Here is an 18,831-nt window from a genome sequence, read left to right on the forward strand (position 1 = left end):
CATTCTTCTGTAGGTTTTGGAGGGAAAGATAATATTCTCCACCTCTTTTGAATACCGCCCCCCTCCCTCCCTCCTGCTCCTTCCCCAGCCCACTCCTAGGAGGATGACTTCCTTGTTACTCTATGTGTCCGTGGTTGTTAGATAGATGCTCTGACTAAGGCTGAGTCGATCAAAAGTCACTGCTAAGACTAAAGTGATGAAGATGGGGTGGCAAAGGGGCCTGATAGGATCCAGAGTCTCACAGGACTCACTACACAGCACCCACCACCTCAGCACTGCTGTTTGATGGCACAGCAAGTGTCTCCAGTCTAAAAGTCACAGGAAGTAAGCTTGACCCATAGGTTTTGGAATCAATTTCTTTGAGGAAAGCACAGTGTCCTGGGTGGTAGTGTCAGTCACAGAGAGAAGAAAGCCAAGCACAGGGTTGTATTGTGGAAGCGACCCTCTTTGGAAACGGACTGGAATGAGCTTGCAAGGCTGGTAAACTAGATGGCCAAGGTAGGATGGGAAGCCAGCCCTTGGAAAAGCCAGATGTCTTCATGACTCCTACACTCTATTTCCTCTGGTTCTCCTTTAGGATTTCTTACCATAATCATCATAGCTCATTTCCACTGCAGTAGAGGGTAGCCAAGAAAAGTACATGGATTCAAGCAGGGGCAAAATCTACAGAGAAATGAGGCACTGGGAATCAGAATGTGAAAACCCCAAAGGGGATGAAAATCTTGGGACTACTTGGGTGGCCACTGGGCCAGACCCTTCCTCCCTACCCTGAGCTCTTTTCTGCTTAACCCCCAGAGGGTCCAGTTTTCACAACATTACCGGCCTGTGTTCTTGCCTCCCACTCTGAATTCCTCCTAATTACATGCTGGGCTGCGAACACTGTCAGGGCTTTCATATGTCTTGCAAGGTGCAAAAGTTAGAGAATGCGGCAGTATTTCATTTTCCAGTTTCCAAAGGAAAGTCCATCATCCAAATCCTTCCAGTCTTCGCAAACTGAACACTTCATTCACGTGAAAAAGGTCATTTTCAATGTGGGGAAGTGAGGTGAGTGTCAATCAGACAATGCTACATTAAGGATTTTTTTCCCTTCCTAAAAGCCACCTAATTTTTTCCCTCTAGTGTTTGCTACAAAAAGATTTAGTAGCTAATGTGCCATCTGACTTTTTTCCAGGACATTGCACTAAGTCAGGAGACTTTTTTCCTTTCTTTTTTTCTTTTCAGAATCAGCCCAATTTAATTGGTTTGCCACTAATTACTTTTTTCCTATATAGATATTATTTTCCCTCATATCCTCACTTAGCTCCTACTAATGAGCTTTCAAGTGACACACCATCCCTCCAACCCAGTCACACAATTTAGAATCTGTAGAAGCCGTTTACAAGAGAAGGTACCCTCTTCTCTCTGTGAAGGGCCAAACTGCTCCAGGTTTCATTCTAGCTTCTCGGTTAAAGGGCTCCATCCCCTTCCCAAACCTCGTGATGAGCCTCTGAATGGCAGAAACTCCCATGGGGGTGCAGCCTGCACAGCGTGGTCGGATTACCACCCCAGCTTATTAATTTGCCTGACTACTGCTCAGGAGACGAAGAAATAAAGAGACTAAAAGCATATTCATCATCCTCACTGAGCTGTGGGATGAAATACTTATTTTGGAAATAACGATTCCAGGTAGGAGGGCAGTGAAAAATGGGGCCTGTGAGAAGCAAGTGTTTTATTACACAGTTTCTAAAATGTGAGCACTTAATGCTCTTTCATTATCATCTATTATTACAGTTCTATAAAAATCGTTTTTAGGAATCAAACCCAAAGTTCTGAAGCCCCCCCACCAAAAGAGCTAAAAGGCAGAATTTGGAAGAAGCCCCCGAAATAAAGAAATGATACTTTCGACTCTACATGTTAAGACTTATCTTGGCAGAACCCACACACAAGACTTGGTCAGCCCTATGTGAACAATGCAGTGACTCTCATGCCATCACTTCAAAAGATGGTAACTTTTTTATAAAAGAGAGAAGATGGGTATGAGTTTCCTATTTTTCAGATGGAAAAACTGAGGCTCGGAAAGCATAAGTGAAATTACTTTAAGTGAAAGCCAGCAAGTAGTGATGGTGCTGGAAAGAAAAATCCATCTATTTTGATTTACAGTTCCACTATTTCTCCACTGGATGCTCAGCCCATTTGGGGAGCATCTCCACCCAACCCTACTCAATCTCCCTTGGTATTTCCACTCCCTTCATTGGGATCTGGGTTTTCATCCCAGGGAATGCATTAACTTGGCAAATGTATTATTTGCTGATCACTCTGGCACAGAAAACATCAAGAGGCTTTTGACTCTTGCTCACCCATTGGGAATGAAGACCTGGAGACAAAGGAGTCAAGTGAAATTGATGGGGAGCTCCTAGGCCCTTACAAACATCCCAGTGCCAAAGGAGAACCAGTTACAGATTCCAGCTGAGCTTCAAAATATCACCAAACTGAGGTAAAGCCAGTGGAGCTAGGCCTTAAGTCCACACTGGGAGGTGACAATGCTTCCACACGTGTAACGGACCTTGACAACTACAAGCATTTCATAGACTCTTCTGCACTCATTCTTCAGAAAAAGCCCACCCCACGGCAAGGTACTCTGAGGGGATTCTCCAGTGCAGTGTTTCTCAAACTCAATTGTGCACAGGAATCTGGGGATTTGTTGAAATCCAGACCCTGATTCAGTAGGTCTGGGGTGAGCCTGGGGCTCTGCATTTCTAAAAAGCCACCAGGCAATGTCGATTCTGCTGCTCCCAGGTCCACACTTCGAATAGCAAAGCCCTAGAACATGGTTTGATAAAACACAATTCTAAGGATTGAAAAGGCAATAGCAAAGAATAACTCACTGGTGATGGGGCTCAAATGGAGTAATAACCCACTGAAGACATTTCCTATATTACTCTTTTACTGGCAGTGTTTTACTGACACCTGGGAGGGTGAACCACACAGGCAAAAAGGCTCTGAAGGAGCCCAGGAAAGGAGGGAAACAAGATTTACTCACGGGAGAAGCGGGCAAGTGGTCTGGCAGTCTTATCTCCGGCTTCATTTGCAACTGGAAAAAAAAAAATACGGAAGATACAATTAAGAGCAAGGCACATGTGTCCATAGAATATGCCCAACCTACAGCTAATCCTCTGGATGACTCACTATTAAGCTGTTTCTGAGAGTGTTTGTAAGAGGATAAAAGCAACTTCACTCCCTCTCTTTCTATATTTCCAGTGCTGCTCTCAATGTCTAAACGAGGACAAAAGTCTTAATCATTCTGATTAGAATAGTGAATTAAGCTGGAGACGACCTAAACAATACCTAGTTTACTGGGCTTACAGAAGTTAACTGGCTTGCATGCACTGAGTAAGAGGCGTGCACACCAGGCTCCAAAGCCAGTGCACATCCTCCTGCTTTAAGCGTCCTCTCACCGGGATGTCCTTCAGCACACAAATGCACCCCAACCACCTGACATTGGTCTGATTTTCTTGATCCATGGCGCAAAGCAAGGCAGGGATTTCAGAAGATAGTAAGGTTGGTTATTGTTAAGAAAGATATTTAAATTTAGAGTCTAACGAATAGGAGGATCGAGAAAATTGTCCAGAGAGCTGCCCTAGAAAACCTTACCCCTAACGCTTCTCAGCAGGGTCGTTCCCCCTCCTCTGAAAAGCCTCTATATAATTTATCATCTTGATAGGGTCATAATTACTATCCCCTATATTTACGAACACCATCTTCATGGATAAAAAAGATATCAATTGTTAAATTGAAACACAAGTTTCATCCGCTTTAAATATCACTTTTAATGCCCATAATGACTATAACCTTGGATGTTTTGTAGATATTTGTGATCAACTTGAATGAACATTCAAAGCAATCAGTTGGAAAAATCTGTTCATTTTAGTTTAGGAAAGAACATCCAATACATATGCAGAATAAAGGAGATTGCTAATGTAATCATTAAAATCATTCTCATCTATGAGAATTTGCAGTACAGGACAAAAGAAATAACTACTTCAGAAATGTATTACATCATTTTGCAAAGAATGCAAGGAGTCAAAAAATTCCTTTCACCCTTTCAAAAGGGTGAAAATTTTTAAATTTACCATAATTTTTTAAATTAATGAATTTAATCTCAGTCTACTTCATGCTTCTGTCATTTGCACTGCCCCACTGTCTGCACTCTTTGTATATATTACAAACAAGACATTATATAAAACAACCAGCAGGGGGAGGTGACATTGCATCCTGCTCCCATAATCTCTCACACCCCAGCATTTTGGAAAGAAAGAGAGAGAAATGGAGAGTGGAAGACAGAGAGGGAGGGGGGAGAAAGGAGCAAGACCTAGTTGGCTATTGACGTGAGTTTCCTGGCCTTGAGTTCAAACTGTTTCCTCTTTGGACACTACAGATCTCTAAAGAAAGAAATAGAGCAAGGTTATGTTTGCTGCAGAAACTGACGGGCTGCTTTTAAAGTAGGAATATGAAGATCATCGCCATTGCTGAGAACACCAGCAAGCACTAAAATGTTCAGCTTGGAAAGCGCATGTTTTCCCTGAGGGAAGAAGGAGGGGTGGTCACGACACCCTCACAGTTTCACATGCAGCCATGGCTGCTTCCTCACCCACAGGCTTTTTCCTCCCCTCCCGCCACCCTATCCAAGGGTGGGAATTGCTGACCCAGATCCAAGTCACGCCAGGAGAGGCAGGAATCAAGATCTAGGCCAGTGAGAGTTGTCTCTACCCGGAAGGAATTTGAACCCTGCTACCAGCATTATTTTCCTAAATGCAGACCCAGTGCCCCAAGGTCTCCCATGATGTCCCAACATCCACAAGACGCAATCCAGCTAACCTGACCTAGTACTGAAAACCTGGCACTGCCTAGTCTTCTCAGCTCACTGCATTTCCCAGCGCTTCCTTCAGGGCCCAGCCACACGCTCTAAATGGACAAATCCCAAACACGCCCTACATACTCTCTGTTCCCTTTGCTACTGCTCCTTTGCCCTGTCCCCTCTACACACCCCTCCCCACTGCTTCACTCCTGCTCATCCTTTAGGATTCAGGAGGAGCCATTCATTTCTGAAAAGCTCCCCTGGCTCCCAGCACGGCTTCTGCATTCCACAGATCTCTGCCCGTGCTCCTCACTCCCCACGAAGACCAGTGGTTCTCAAACTTCAGTGGTGAGACCAGCGGTGCCCCGCGCAGGCACCAGAGCTACCAGGAAGGTGTGTTAAAATAAATTGCAGGGTTTTTTAAAATGCAAGTTCTGATTCAGTGGGTCTGGGATGGGGCCCGAGAATTTGCATTTCTAACAAGTTTCCAGGTGATACTGAGAATGCACGTCTGGGGACCATATTTTGAGAACAGCTGCTCTAAACTATAAATTACCCCACCCAAGACAAGGATCATAACTTTTCATCTTTTTGTTTCCAATCTTTCAAACAGTGACTGGCACGCAGAATAATGCATTCAGTCAATATTTTTAGAACTGAATGAAGTAGACTGAAATTGATACCAAGTGCCACAGATGGCTCCGAAGAGAGAGCCCTCAGATTGGCTTCCAGAGGACTATAAAAAGCCCCAGGTGTGTTCTGCTTGGCCCCTACAATGTCTTTAATTTTTAAACAAGTAGTTGTCTGCATTTAAAAATCAAGAGGTTTCAAATATAAATGCAGATTGTCAGCTTAATAACTGAGTAACTGTCCAGACCCATGGGCCAGCAATGGGTCACCACTGAGACGCCCCCTATGGGTGAGTCCAGCTCCTGGATGTTCGGGAGGCAGCTCTCTGCTGACTGGCGTGGGCTTTCTATACCCTTGGCGTGGGTCCAGAAGGCAGGTGAACACAGGACCTCTTAAAGGTCTTGAAGAATGAAACTAAGACTCAACATAGACGAGCACTACAAGGAGTGGTTGTGGCCAAGCTTGCTAAGCCCCTCTGTTCCGAGCCCACAAACTGCCCCGACATGTTCGATGGTCCACCAGCACAATGCTGGCCGGCTCAGACACACGGGGGCTTCTTGACCAGCAGAGGGGCCTTCCTACACTGCTGTTTGCCTTTTATTTAAAAAAAATATCTAGCAAGCTTCAACAATGAAGTAGATGTTCCATTTATCAAGCGCAATTAGAGCTTGAATTTGGCAAGATCTCATAAAAATGATTCTGTAGATTTAAGGAAAGTTAGCCATTTAAGGAAAGTTATTATGTAGATTTACTGAAAGTCATGTTGGGTATAACACGTAGACCGATATGTATTATTAATTCCATTGGTGTTGAATTGTATATCTAGGCTGCCGTGTGTATTTAGCCACAGAGAAATGAGTGGAAGGATGTGCACCAGATATATTAACAGTTATTTCTTCCATGTGCTGGCATTTGGGGAGATTATCACCCTTTTTATACTTTTCTACATAAACCCAACAGTTGGATAAGCACATGCCATCCTTATAATCAGAAACAAATGTTTTTAATTAAAGGGGTAGAAAACAATTAACTATTATATATAGTTTGGGTCATTATATATGTATGTATATTTATTTATATGAAACATATTTTAGATTCAGATTTCAGAGCAGTCTTGGATCACAGAATCCAGGGGACCTTCTATCTTTAGTCCAAGGGGACTCCCTGTAAGTCTCAAGAAATGAATCACCTACTCCCCTCTCCAGGGGGTTCCACACTTTCTAGGTCAGTGGTTTGCAGTCCTGGCCACATGTAAGAATCACTGGAGAAGTTTAAAAACCTCCTGACGCCCAGACCAATTAAATAGGGCCTCAGCGGGTGGGACCCAAGCATCCATACTTTCCAAGTTCCCAGATGATTCCAATGAGCAGCTAAGGCTGAGAAGCACTAACAAATGGTGTTAACTTCAGACACCTTTATCAAAGCAACATTCAGGGAGGAAGATGCCTTCAAAAATAATTACCCCTATTCAGTTCTTCTTTTCAGGATGTTATTGTTTTGTCATTAAAATCCTGAACAGAGACATGCCTCTGCTTTATGAAAAATTCAACAGTTAAGACTGCAAACATAACTATGGAGATCAATTAGTGGGCAACTCTTCACATTGTGAAGGGTTCTTTATAAAAGGATTCACCTCACGTTGCCTCTAACCTTCAATACATGTGTACCGAGAGCCACCTGGGAGCTCAACACTGGGCTAAACTCTGGGAGGACAGCAACAGTCGATTTCATTCAGCTTTGACATACAAGCAAGTTAGGGAGGTAAACTATGTCTCTCAATCTGGGTTTATCCAAGTGTGTTCAGCTAGGGAACTGACTTTAAGATAATGATGATGATGATATGATACAGATTGATACAGACCCACTAAAATGGAATCCTGCAAGGGAAGACAAGATTCTAGAATTTAAACAACTGCCTCGAAAGCTACTTAATGTTTGAGAAGCAGCATTCTAAATGAAGTGTGCCCCTGGTATGTTTGCTTTATGTTTCCCCCCCAGAAAACTGGCCAGAAACAAATCTTAAAGTAAAGATTCTCCAAAGGAGACCAGTGGGGAGAGGCAGGTGAGACAGGATGCTGAGAAAGGAAGTTAACTCAGAGCAATGAACATCCCAACCCCAACTGAGTCACAAACATTCCAGGCCATCAGAAAAAGATGGGGAGGGTGGTCCAAACAGTCATAGTGGTGGCATGGGCAGGTACACACTGCTTTGTAACCAAAACTAGCACCAAAAACACTGCCACCCTTGTTTTGAAAACCCTGGCACCTGGGTGAGCATAAATGCAGCTGGGGTGCTGGGTGCCAGGGCAAACACACAATGAGAAAGCAGTTCCACAGGAGAGCCTTGCTTCCTGCAAGGAAATCTGCCTGGCAGGCTGGCTGGCTGCTGCTCTGCCACGAGCTCTGGGGCTTGCCAGGGACCCTCTCCGGGTGAGGTCCTTTGGGAAGCCTGCTGGCTGGAAAACCACACACAACGGACTTCAGAGAAGAGAGTGTTGGAATGAGGTTCCAGGCACCCTCCTAGTTTCTGTAGAAGGTGAAGCTCGGCATTGCTCACAGATGCTTGGCCTCACCTCACCTTGCCTTCCACTTGCAAAGACCCAAGCAAGGAAAACCGAATGGAATACTGGGGAGAGACTCCGTCCAAGATCAAGTGACAGCTTACCTAGCTGTCACCTTCTAATTAAGGCGTTCCATGACCACCTTATTAAGATCGCAGCTCCCGACCCCCCTTCTCCCTCTGCCTCATCCCCCTTCCCTGCACGATCCCTCCTGGAAGCACTTATCACCTTCTCATATGCTCTGTTCTTCATTCACTGGGTTTACTGCGTTTTCCTTCCACTACAGTCTAATCCCCACACAAGCACAGATTCTCTGCCAATGAAAAAAATACTATATCCCTAATGCCTAAATGCCTGGCACACAGCATTGAATCAATGACCAACCTCCTACCATGCAGAGTGCGGTGGGGGCCAAGAACTGGAGGCAGAATAAGAAGATGGTACAAGGACATTAACACCCACCGAGCATTTAAATGTTCTATAAGTGTTCATTCTGGGGACTCGCTGGTGGTCCAGTGGCTAACAGTCTGCGCTCCCAATGCAGGGGGCCCAGGTTCGATCTCTGGTCAGGGAACTAGATCCCGCATGCTGCAACTAAAGATCCCACATGCCGCAATGAAGATCCCACACACGGCAACGAAGGTCCCACATGCCACAACTAAGACCCAGCACATCCAAATAAATAAATAAATAAATTTTTTAAAAAGAAATTTATTTATTTATTTGTTTTTATCTTTGGCTGTGTTGGGTCTTCGTTGCTGTGCACTGGCATTCTCCAGTTGCGGCGAGCGGGGGCTACTCTTCATTGAAGTGCACGGGCTTCTCATTATGGTGGTTTCTCTTGTTGGGGAGCATGGGCTCTAGGTGCACGGGCTTCAGTAGTTGTGGCATGCGGGCTCTAGAGCGCAAGCTCAGTAGTTGTGGCGCACGGGCTTAGTTGCTCCGTGGCATGTGGGATCTTCCCAGGCCAGGGATTGAACTCGTGTCCCCTGCATTGGCAGGCGGATTCTTAACCACTGTGCCACCAGGGAAGCCCAATAAATTTTTTTTTTTTTAAAGTATCCATTCTGTCCTTCAGGAATACTTATAAAGCATTGACTAAACCGCAGATAAAGCCCTGAACAATCAGTCATGGTCCCTGCCTTCACACTGAGTAAGACTGTCATTCCCATTTGATAGACAGGGCATTGGAACTCAGAAAAGTCAGGTAACTTTTCCAAGACCACAAAGTTGTGTGTCAGAATTCCAAATCAAGGTATGCCTGGATCCAAAGCCCAGGTTCTTTCCATTTAGCCTCTCTGCCTTCCAAGAAAGGTAGGCAGATAAGAGCTGTGCTCCAGAGAGAGCTACCCCTAGAGAAAAGTCACGCTAAGTCCTGACCCTCTACCCCATGGCTCTAGCCCCAGTGAGAGCCATGTACCAGCCTACAGAGATTGGGGGAGGTCACCTGCCTGGGAATTTCGTACCTGGCACAAGACCAGGAGGTGGTCAGCAGAGAGGGACCCTTTTGTGAGATGGTCACAGGGGCCAGGACTCACAATAACAGGATCCAGAAGAGGAAGAATCTAGTTACAAAGAGAGGAGCTTCATTGCCACATTCACACAAGAACCCCAGCTACCAGGTGTCTCCCTAACCCTATTAAATCTTCCACAGTTAGAAAACAGTAACAAGGGAATAGGAACTACAATCAAATTCATCTTCGCGTGAAAACAGGAGAACTCTTAAAACCAGCTCTTCGCGTGAAAACAGGAGAACTCTTAAAACCAGGGAAGAAACTGACATTCCAAGAGATCAAGTGGCTTGTCCAAGATGAGACCAAGGCCAAGCATCAGAGTTGGAAATGCCATCCATTTCTTCTGGCTCCAAGTCCAGCATTCTCAGAGAAGGGAATGTACCCTATCTCTTTAACTCCCTCGTAGTGGTTTGTCAAGGGTAAAAGTAAAGGACTTGGTTTCCTTTGCCCCCATTGGGTTTAATAAATATTGATGCTTGACAACCCCAGGATATGTTTTAAGCATAAACATATACAACTCTGATTGGCAATGGCCGAGCAGAGTACTGTGTTAGGAAGCCTTCTGATGCTGAGTCTGAGTTTAGCAAGATGTGTCTGTGATACGTTACCAAAGCCTGTCACGGGCGGGATGGGGAGAGGCTGGAGGGGGAAGATAGGATGGGTATGTGGGAAAATCTCTGCCAGGTTGCATAGACCATAAAATAATAGGGCCAAAAAAATGGACAATTCACAGAGATAACTGAATTAATTAAATACTTCTATAAAAATATATTACTTGGGAGGAGAGAAGATGGCGGAAGAGTAAGACGCGGAGATCACCTTCCTTCCCACAGATACAGCAGAAATACATCTACACGTGGAACTGCTCCTACAGAACACCCACTGAACGCTGGCAGAAAACGTCCGACCTCCAAAAAGGCAAGAAACTCCCCCCGTACTTGGGTAGGGCAAAAGAAAAAAGAAATAACAGAGACAAAAGAATAGGGACGGCACCTGCACCAGTGGGAGGGAGCTGTGAAGGAGGAAAGATTTCCACGCACTAGGAAGCCCCTTCGTGGGCAGAGACTGCGGGCGGCAGAGGGGGGAAGCTTCGGAGCCACGGAGGAGAGCGCAGCCACAGGGGTGCGGAGGGCAAAGCGGAGAGGCTCCCGCACGGAGGAGCGGTGCCGACCAGCACTCACCAGCCCGAGAGGCTTGTCTGCTCCCCCGCCGGGGCAGGCGGGGGCTGGGAGCTGAGGCTCGGGCTTCAGTCGGATCGCAAGGAGAGGACTGGGATTGGCGGCGTGAACACAGCCTGAAGGGGTTAGCGCACCACAGCTAGCCGGGAGGGAGTCCGAGAAAAAGTCTGCAGCTGCCGAAGAGGCAAGAGACTTTTTCTTCCCTCTTTGTTTCCTGGTGCGCGAGGAGAGGGGATTCAGAGCGCCGCCTAAACGAACTTCAGAGACGGGCGCAAGCCGCAGCTAACAGCGCGGATCCCACAGCAACAGGGGCGCAGAGGAAAAAGCGGAGAGACTCCCGCACAGAGGCTCGGCGCCGAGCAGCGCTCACCAGCCCGAGAGGCTTGTCTGCTCCCCCGCCGGGGCAGGCGGGGCTGGGAGCTGAGGCTCGGGCTTCGGTCGGATCGCAGGGAGAGGACTGGGGCTGGCGGCGTGAACACAGCCTGAAGGGGTTAGCGCACCACAGCTGGCTGGGAGGGAGACCGGGAAAAGGTCTGCAGCTGCCGAAGAAGCAAGAGACTTTTTCTTGCCTCTTTGTTTCGCTGCGCGCAAGGAGAGGGGATTCAGAGCGCCGCCTAAACGAACTCCAGAGAAGGGCGCGAGCTGCGGCGATCAGTGCGGACCCCAGAGACGGGCGTGAGACGCTGGGGCTGCTGCTGCCGCCTCCAAAAAGCCTGTGTGTGAGCACAGGTCACTCTCCACACCGCCCCTCCCGGGAGCCGGTGCAGCCCGCCACTGCCAGGGTCCCGTGATCCCCGGACAAATTCCCCAGGAGAACGCACTGCGCGCCTCAGGCTGGTGCAACATCACGCCGGCCTCTGCTGCCGCAGGCTCGCCCCGCCTCCTCCGTACCCCTCCCTCCCCGCGGCCTGAGTGAGCCAGCGCCCCCGAAGCAGCTGCTCCTTTAACCCCGTTCTGTCTGGGCGGGGAATAGACGCCCTCAGGCGACCTACACGCAGAGGCGGGTCCAGATCCAAAGCTGAACCCCAGGAGCTGTGTGAACAGGGAAGAGAAGGGGAAATCTCTCCCAGCAGCCTCAGAAGCAGCGGATTAAAACTCCACAAACAACTTGATGTGCCTGCATCTGTTGAATACCTGAATAGGCAACGAATCATCCCAAATTCAGGAGGTGGACTTTGGGAGCAGGATATATTAATTTTTCCCCTGTTCCTTTTTTTTTGTGAGTGTATATGTATATGCTTCTGGGTGAGATTTTGTCTGTATAGCTTTGCTTTACAATAGCTTTATTTTACTTCACTATATTATAGCCTCTTTCTTTCTTTCTTTCTATTTTTTCTCCCTTTTACTCTGAGCCGTCTGGACGAAAGGCTCTTGGTGCTCCAGCCAGGCATCAGGGCCGTGCCTCTGAGGTGGGAGAGCCAACTTCAGGACACTGGTCCACAAGAGACCTCCCAGCTCCACGTAATACCAAACGGTAAAAATCTCTCAGAGATCTCCATATCAACATCAAGACCCAGCATCACTCAATGACCAGCAAGCTACAGTGCTGAACACCCTATGCCAAACAACTAGCAAGACAGGAACACAGCCCCATCCATTAGCAGAGAGGCTGCCTAAAATCATAATAAGGCCACAGACACCCCAAAATACACCACCAGACGTGGATGTGCCCACCAGAAAGACAAGATCCAGCCTCATCCACCAGAGCTCAGGCACTAGTTCCCTACACCAGGAAGCCTACACAACCCACTGAACCAACCTTAGCCACTGGGGACAGATACCAAAAACAACGGGAACTACAAACCTGCAGTCTGTGAAAAGGAGACCCCAAACACAGTAAGATAAGCAAAATGAGACAACAGAAAAACACACAGCAGATGAAGGAGCAGGGTCAAAACACACCAGACTTAACAAATGAAGAGGAAATAGGTAGTCTACCTGAAAAAGAATTCAGAATAATGATAGTAAGGATGATCCAAAATCTTGGAAATAGAATAGACAAAATGCAAGAAACATTTAACAAGGACGTAGAAGAACTAAAGAGGAACCAAGCAATGATGAAAAACACAATAAATGAAATTAAAAATACTCTAGATGGGATCAATAGCAGAATAACTGAGGCAGAAGAAAGGATAAGTGACCTGGAAGATAAAATGGTGGAAATAACTACTACAGAGCAGGATAAAGAAAAAAGAATGAAAAGAACTGAGGACAGTCTCAGAGACCTCTGGGACAACATTAAACGCACCAACATTCGAATTATAGGGGTCCCAGAAGAAGAAGAGAAAAAGAAAGGGACTGAGAAAATATTTGAAGAGATTATAGTTGAAAACTTCCCTAATATGGGAAAGGAAATAGTTAATCAAGTCCTGGAAGCACAGAGAGTCCCATACAGGATAAACCCAAGGAGAAACACGCCAAGACACATATTAATCAAACTGTCAAAAATTAAATATAAGGAAAACATATTAAAGGCAGCAAGGGAAAAAAAACAAATAACACACAAGGGAATCCCCATAAGGTTAACATCTGATCTTTCAGCAGAAACTCTGCAAGCCAGAAGGGAGTGGCAGGATATACTTAAAGTGATGAAGGAGAAAAACCTACAACCAAGATTACTCTACCCAGCAAGGATCTCATTCAGATTCGATGGAGAAATTAAAACCTTTACAGACAAGCAAAAGCTGAGAGAGTTCAGCACCACCAAACCAGCTTTACAACAAATGCTAAGGGAACTTCTCTAGGCAAGAAACACAAGAGAAGGAAAACACCTACAATAACAAACCCAAAACATTTAAGAAAGTGGGAATAGGAACATACATATCAATAATTACCTTGAATGTAAATGGATTAAATGCTCCCACCAAAAGACACAGGCTGGCTGAATGGATACAAAAACAAGACCTGTATATATGCTGTCTACAGGAGACCCACTTCAGACCTAGAGACACATACAGACTGAAAGTGAGGGGATGGAAAAAGATATTCCATGCAAATGGAAATCAAAAGAAAGCTGGAGTAGCAATTCTCCTATCAGACAAAATAGACTTTAAAATAAAGACTATTACAAGAGACAAAGAAGGACACTATATAATGATCAAGGGATCGATCCAAGAGGAAGCTATAACAATTGTAAATATTTATGTACCCAACATAGGAGCACCTCAATACATAAGGCAAATACTAACAGCCATAAAAGGGGAAATCGACAGCAACACAATCATAGTAGGGGACTTTAACACCCCACTTTCACCAATGGACAGATCATCCAAAATGAAAATAAATAAGGAAACACAAGCTTTAAATGATACATTAAACAAGATGGACTTAATTGATATTTATAGGACATTCTACCCAAAAACAACAGAATACACATTTTTCTTAAGTGCTCATGGAACATTCTCCAGGATAGATCATATCTTGGGTCATAAATCAAGCCTTGGTAAATTTAAGAAAATTGAAATCGTATCAAGTATCTTTTCCGACCACAACGCTATGAGACTAGATATCAATTACAGGAAAAGATCTGTAAAAAATACAAACACATGGAGGCTACACAATACACTACTTAATAACGAAGTGATTACTGAAGAAATCAAAGGGGAAATCAAAAAATACCTAGAAACAAATGACAATGGAGATACGACGACCCAAAACCTATGGGACGCAGCAAAAGCAGTGCTAAGAGGGAAGTTTATAGCAATACAAGCCTACCTCAAGAAACAGGAAACATCTCGAATAAACAACCTAACCTTGCACCTGAAGCAATTAGAGAAAGAAGAACAAAAAAACCCCAAAGCCAGCAGAAGGAAAGAAATTATAAAGATCAGGTCAGAAATAAACGAAAAAGAAATGAAGGAAACAATAGCAAAAATCAATGAAACTAAAAGCTGGTTCTTTGAGAAGATAAACAAAATTGATAAACCATTAGCCAGACTCATCAAGAGAAAAAGGGAGAAGACTCAGATCAATAGAATTAGAAATGAAAAAGGAGAAGTAACCACTGACACTGCAGAAATACAAAAGATCATGAGAGATTACTACAAGCAACTCTATGCCAATAAAATGGACAACCTGGAAGAAATGGACAGATTCTTAGAAATGCACAAACTGCCGAGACTGAACCAGGAAGAAATAGAAAATATGAACAGACCAATCACGAGCACTGAAATTGAAACTGTGATTAAAAACCTTCCAACAAACAAAAGCTCAGGACCAGATGGCTTCACAGGTGAATTCTATCAAACATTTAGAGAAGAGCTAACACCTATCCTTCTCAAACTCTTCCAAAATATTGCAGAGGGAGGAACACTCCCAAACTCATTCTACGAGGCCACCATCACCCTGATACCAAAACCAGACAAAGATGTCACAAAGAAAGAAAACTACAGGCCAATATCACTGATGAACATAGATGCAAAAATCCTCAACAAAATACTAGCAAACAGAATCCAACAGCACATTAAAAGGATCATACACCATGATCAAGTGGGGTTTATCCCAGGACTGCAAGGATTCTTCAATATACGCAAATCAATCAACGTGATACACCATATTAACAAATTGAAGGAGAAAAACCATATGATCATCTCAATAGATGCAGAGAAAGCTTTCGACAAAATTCAACACCCATTTATGATAAAAGCCCTGCAGAAAGTAGGCATAGAGGGAACTTTCCTCAACATAATAAAGGCCATATATGACAAACCCACAGCCAACATTGTCCTCAATGGTGAAAAACTGAAACCATTTCCACTAAGATCAGGAACAAGACAAGGTTGCCCACTCTCACCACTATTATTCAACATAGTTTTGGAAGTGTTAGCCACAGCAATCAGAGAAGACAAAGAAATAAAAGGAATCCAAATCGGAAAAGAAGAAGTAAAGCTGTCACTATTTGCAGATGACATGATACTATACATAGAGAATCCTAAAGATGCTACCAGAAAACTCCTAGAGCTAATCAATGAATTTGGTAAAGTAGCAGGATACAAAATAAATGCACAGAAATCTCTTGCATTTCTATACACTAATGACGAAAAATCTGAAAGTGAAATTAAGAAAACACTCCCATTTACCATTGCAACAAAAAGAATAAAATATCTAGGAATAAACCTACCTAAGGAGACAAAAGACCTGTATGCAGAAAATTATAAGACACTGATGAAAGAAATTAAAGATGATACAAATAGATGGAGAGATATACCATGTTCCTGGATTGGAAGAATCAACATTGTGAAAATGACTCTACTACCCAAAGCAATCTACAGATTCAATGCAATCCCTATCAAACTACCACTGGCATTTTTCACAGAACTAGAACAAAAAATTTCACAATTTGTATGGAAACACAAAAGACCCCGAATAGCCAAAGCAATCTTGAGAACGAAAAATGGAGCTGGGGGAATCAGGCTCCCTGACTTCAGACTATATTACAAAGCTTCAGTAATCAAGACAGTTTGGTACTGGCACAAAAACAGAAATATAGATCAATGGAACAGGATAGAAAGCCCAGAGATAAACCCACACACATATGGTCACCTTATCTTTGATAAAGGAGGCAAGAATATACAGTGGAGAAAAGACAGCCTCTTCAATAAGTGGTGCTGGGAAAATTGGACAGGTACATGTAAAAGTATGAAATTAGAACACTCCCTGACACCATGCACAAAAATAAACTCAAAATGGATTAAAGACCTAAGTGTAAGGCCAGACACCATCAAACTCTTAGAGGAAAACATAGGCAGAACACTCTATGACATACATCACAGCAAGATTCTTTTTGACCCAGCTCCCAGAGAAATGGAAATAAGAACACAAATAAACAAATGGGACCTAATGAAACTTAAAAGCTTTTGCACAGCAAAGGAAACCATAAACAAGACCAAAAGACAACCATCAGAATGGGAGAAAATATTTGCAAATGAAGCAACTGACAAAGGATTAATCTCCAAGATTTACAAGCAGCTCATGCAGCTCAATATCAAAAAAACCAACAACCCAATCCAAAAATGGGCAGAAGACCTAAATAGACATTTCTCCAAAGAAGATATACAGATGGCCTACAGACACATGAAAGAATGCTCAACATCATTAATCATTAGAGAAATGCAAATCAAAACTACAATGAGATATCATGTCACACCGGTCAGAATGGCCATCATCAAAAAATCTAGAAACAATAAATGCTGGAGAGGGTGTGGAGGAAAGGGAACACTCTTGCACTGTTGGTGGGAATGTAAATTGATACAGCCACTATGGAGAACAGTATGGAGGTTCCTGAAAAAACTACAAATAGAACTACCATACGACCCAGCAATCCCAATACTGGGCATATACCCTGAGAAAACCATAGGTCAAAAAGAGTCATGTACCAAAATATTCATTGCAGCTCTATTTACAATAGCCAGGACATGGAAGCAACCTAAATGTCCATCGACAGATGAATGGATAAAGAAGATGTGGCACATATATACAATGGAATATTACTCAGCCATAAAAAGAAATGAAATGGAGGTATTTGTAGTGAGGTGGATGGAGTTAGAGTCTGTCATACAGAGTGAAGTAAGTCAGAAAGAGAAAAACAAATACAGTATGCTAACACATATATACGGAATCTAAGAAAAAAAAAAAAAAAAAAAGGCCATGAAGAACCTAGTGGCAAGACGGGAATAAAGACACAGACCTACTAGAGAATGGACTTGAGGATATGGGGAGGGGGTGGGGTGAGATGTGACAGGGTAAGAGAGTGTCATGGACATATATACACTACCAAATGTAAAATAGATAACTAGTGGGAAGCAGCCGCATAGCACAGGGAGATCAGCTTGGTGCTTTGTGACCACCTAGAGGGGTGGGATGGGGAGGGTGGGAGGGAGGGAGATGCAAGAGGGAAGAGAAATGGGAACATATTGTATATGTATAACTGATTCACTTTGTTATAAAGCAGAAGCTAACACACCATTGTAAGGCAATTATACTTCAATAAAGATGTTTAAAAAAAATATATATATTACTTGACTTGCTTAAAATGAGAGCTGCTATATAACTAAGGACCGGACTAAGCACTGATCGTTCATTACCTAATTTTATCTTCACAGCAACTCTCTGAGGTTGTCACTATTATTTCCCTATTTTCCAGATACGGAAACTGAGTCTTTGAGAACTTAAGTAAATTCCCTGTGATGAAACAACTAGTGAATGGCAGATTGGAAACTGAATCCAGTAGCACCTTATTCCAGAGCCAGTGCTCTTAACCTGCATGCTACCCATCACACTTTTAGCATGTGAGTATCAGTACTGTTTGACGAGCCTTACTGCCAAGAAACCCAGCCCTGGCAGGAGAACCCCTTGCCTCCCCTCCACTGAGCCTCAGGTCAGAAGCACCACAGAGGGAGACACTCTGTTCTCCTGCTCCATGAACAGAACAGAGCTCTGCAGTCCAACTGGACTGTGCACCCCAGAGACATAAAAGGCCTCGCCACCCCTCAGCCTGTTCCTTTCTCCACTTCTTTATTCAGAAATGCTCGGCATTGCCTCATTATACCTTTTGGGCCCATCTGCCTGTCAAATCGACTCCGAATCAGGCTCTTGCACAAAAGAAAATAAAACCTAGTTGTAGTGATGACTCATCAGTGCTGATAATTTGAGAGTGGAAGGGATGGTGCACCTTCCAGGCCCTTCTCTCCTGGAGTAATGGGCAAATCCTTGCAGAGGGCAAGGCTTGCCTGCCAGAGGGCAGAGTGGTTCGCCAGCTCATTCAACCCAGGGTGCGATGAAATACAGACAGAGAGGAAAATCAAATAAGTCTTTGCCAACCTGAGAAGACAGCTTGGGAAACAGATTGCCCTTTATGTTTTTTTTTCATTAATTTGAAGGAATTGGGGTCATACGAAAAAGCTCATGTAATATATTTCTTTCCTCCCTGGTCCTAATTGTATACATTTGTTTATTTATCTATATCCAACCTCACTCCACAAATTATATTTTATTTCTATTTTGCTCTGTACACCAATCCTTTATGTAAGAAAGTGGGATATTAATAAAAGTGAATTTTATGTTTTTCAATCACTTCCTGGCTCCCTTTCCCTGGCCTCTCTTTCCAAGTTGCCAGG

At 44.1% G+C, this 18,831-nt stretch overlaps 1 protein-coding gene across 6 annotated transcripts in view; it reads right to left on the bottom strand.

Annotated features, from left to right (window-relative positions):
• Positions 1-18,831, bottom strand: part of PDE1C (phosphodiesterase 1C) — a 525,463-nt gene that overhangs the window by 420,298 nt on the left and 86,334 nt on the right. For all 6 annotated transcript variants that reach the window (XM_068549261.1, XM_068549257.1, XM_068549256.1 and 3 more), the window contains exon 2: positions 3,020-3,070. In XM_068549261.1, coding sequence (XP_068405362.1) covers positions 3,020-3,070 — 51 coding nt within the window. The remainder of the gene's footprint in view (positions 1-3,019; positions 3,071-18,831) is intronic.

Source organism: Eschrichtius robustus, chromosome 8 (assembly GCF_028021215.1).
Source record: "Eschrichtius robustus isolate mEscRob2 chromosome 8, mEscRob2.pri, whole genome shotgun sequence".
In the NCBI taxonomy this organism is placed as follows: domain Eukaryota; kingdom Metazoa; phylum Chordata; class Mammalia; order Artiodactyla; family Eschrichtiidae; genus Eschrichtius; species Eschrichtius robustus.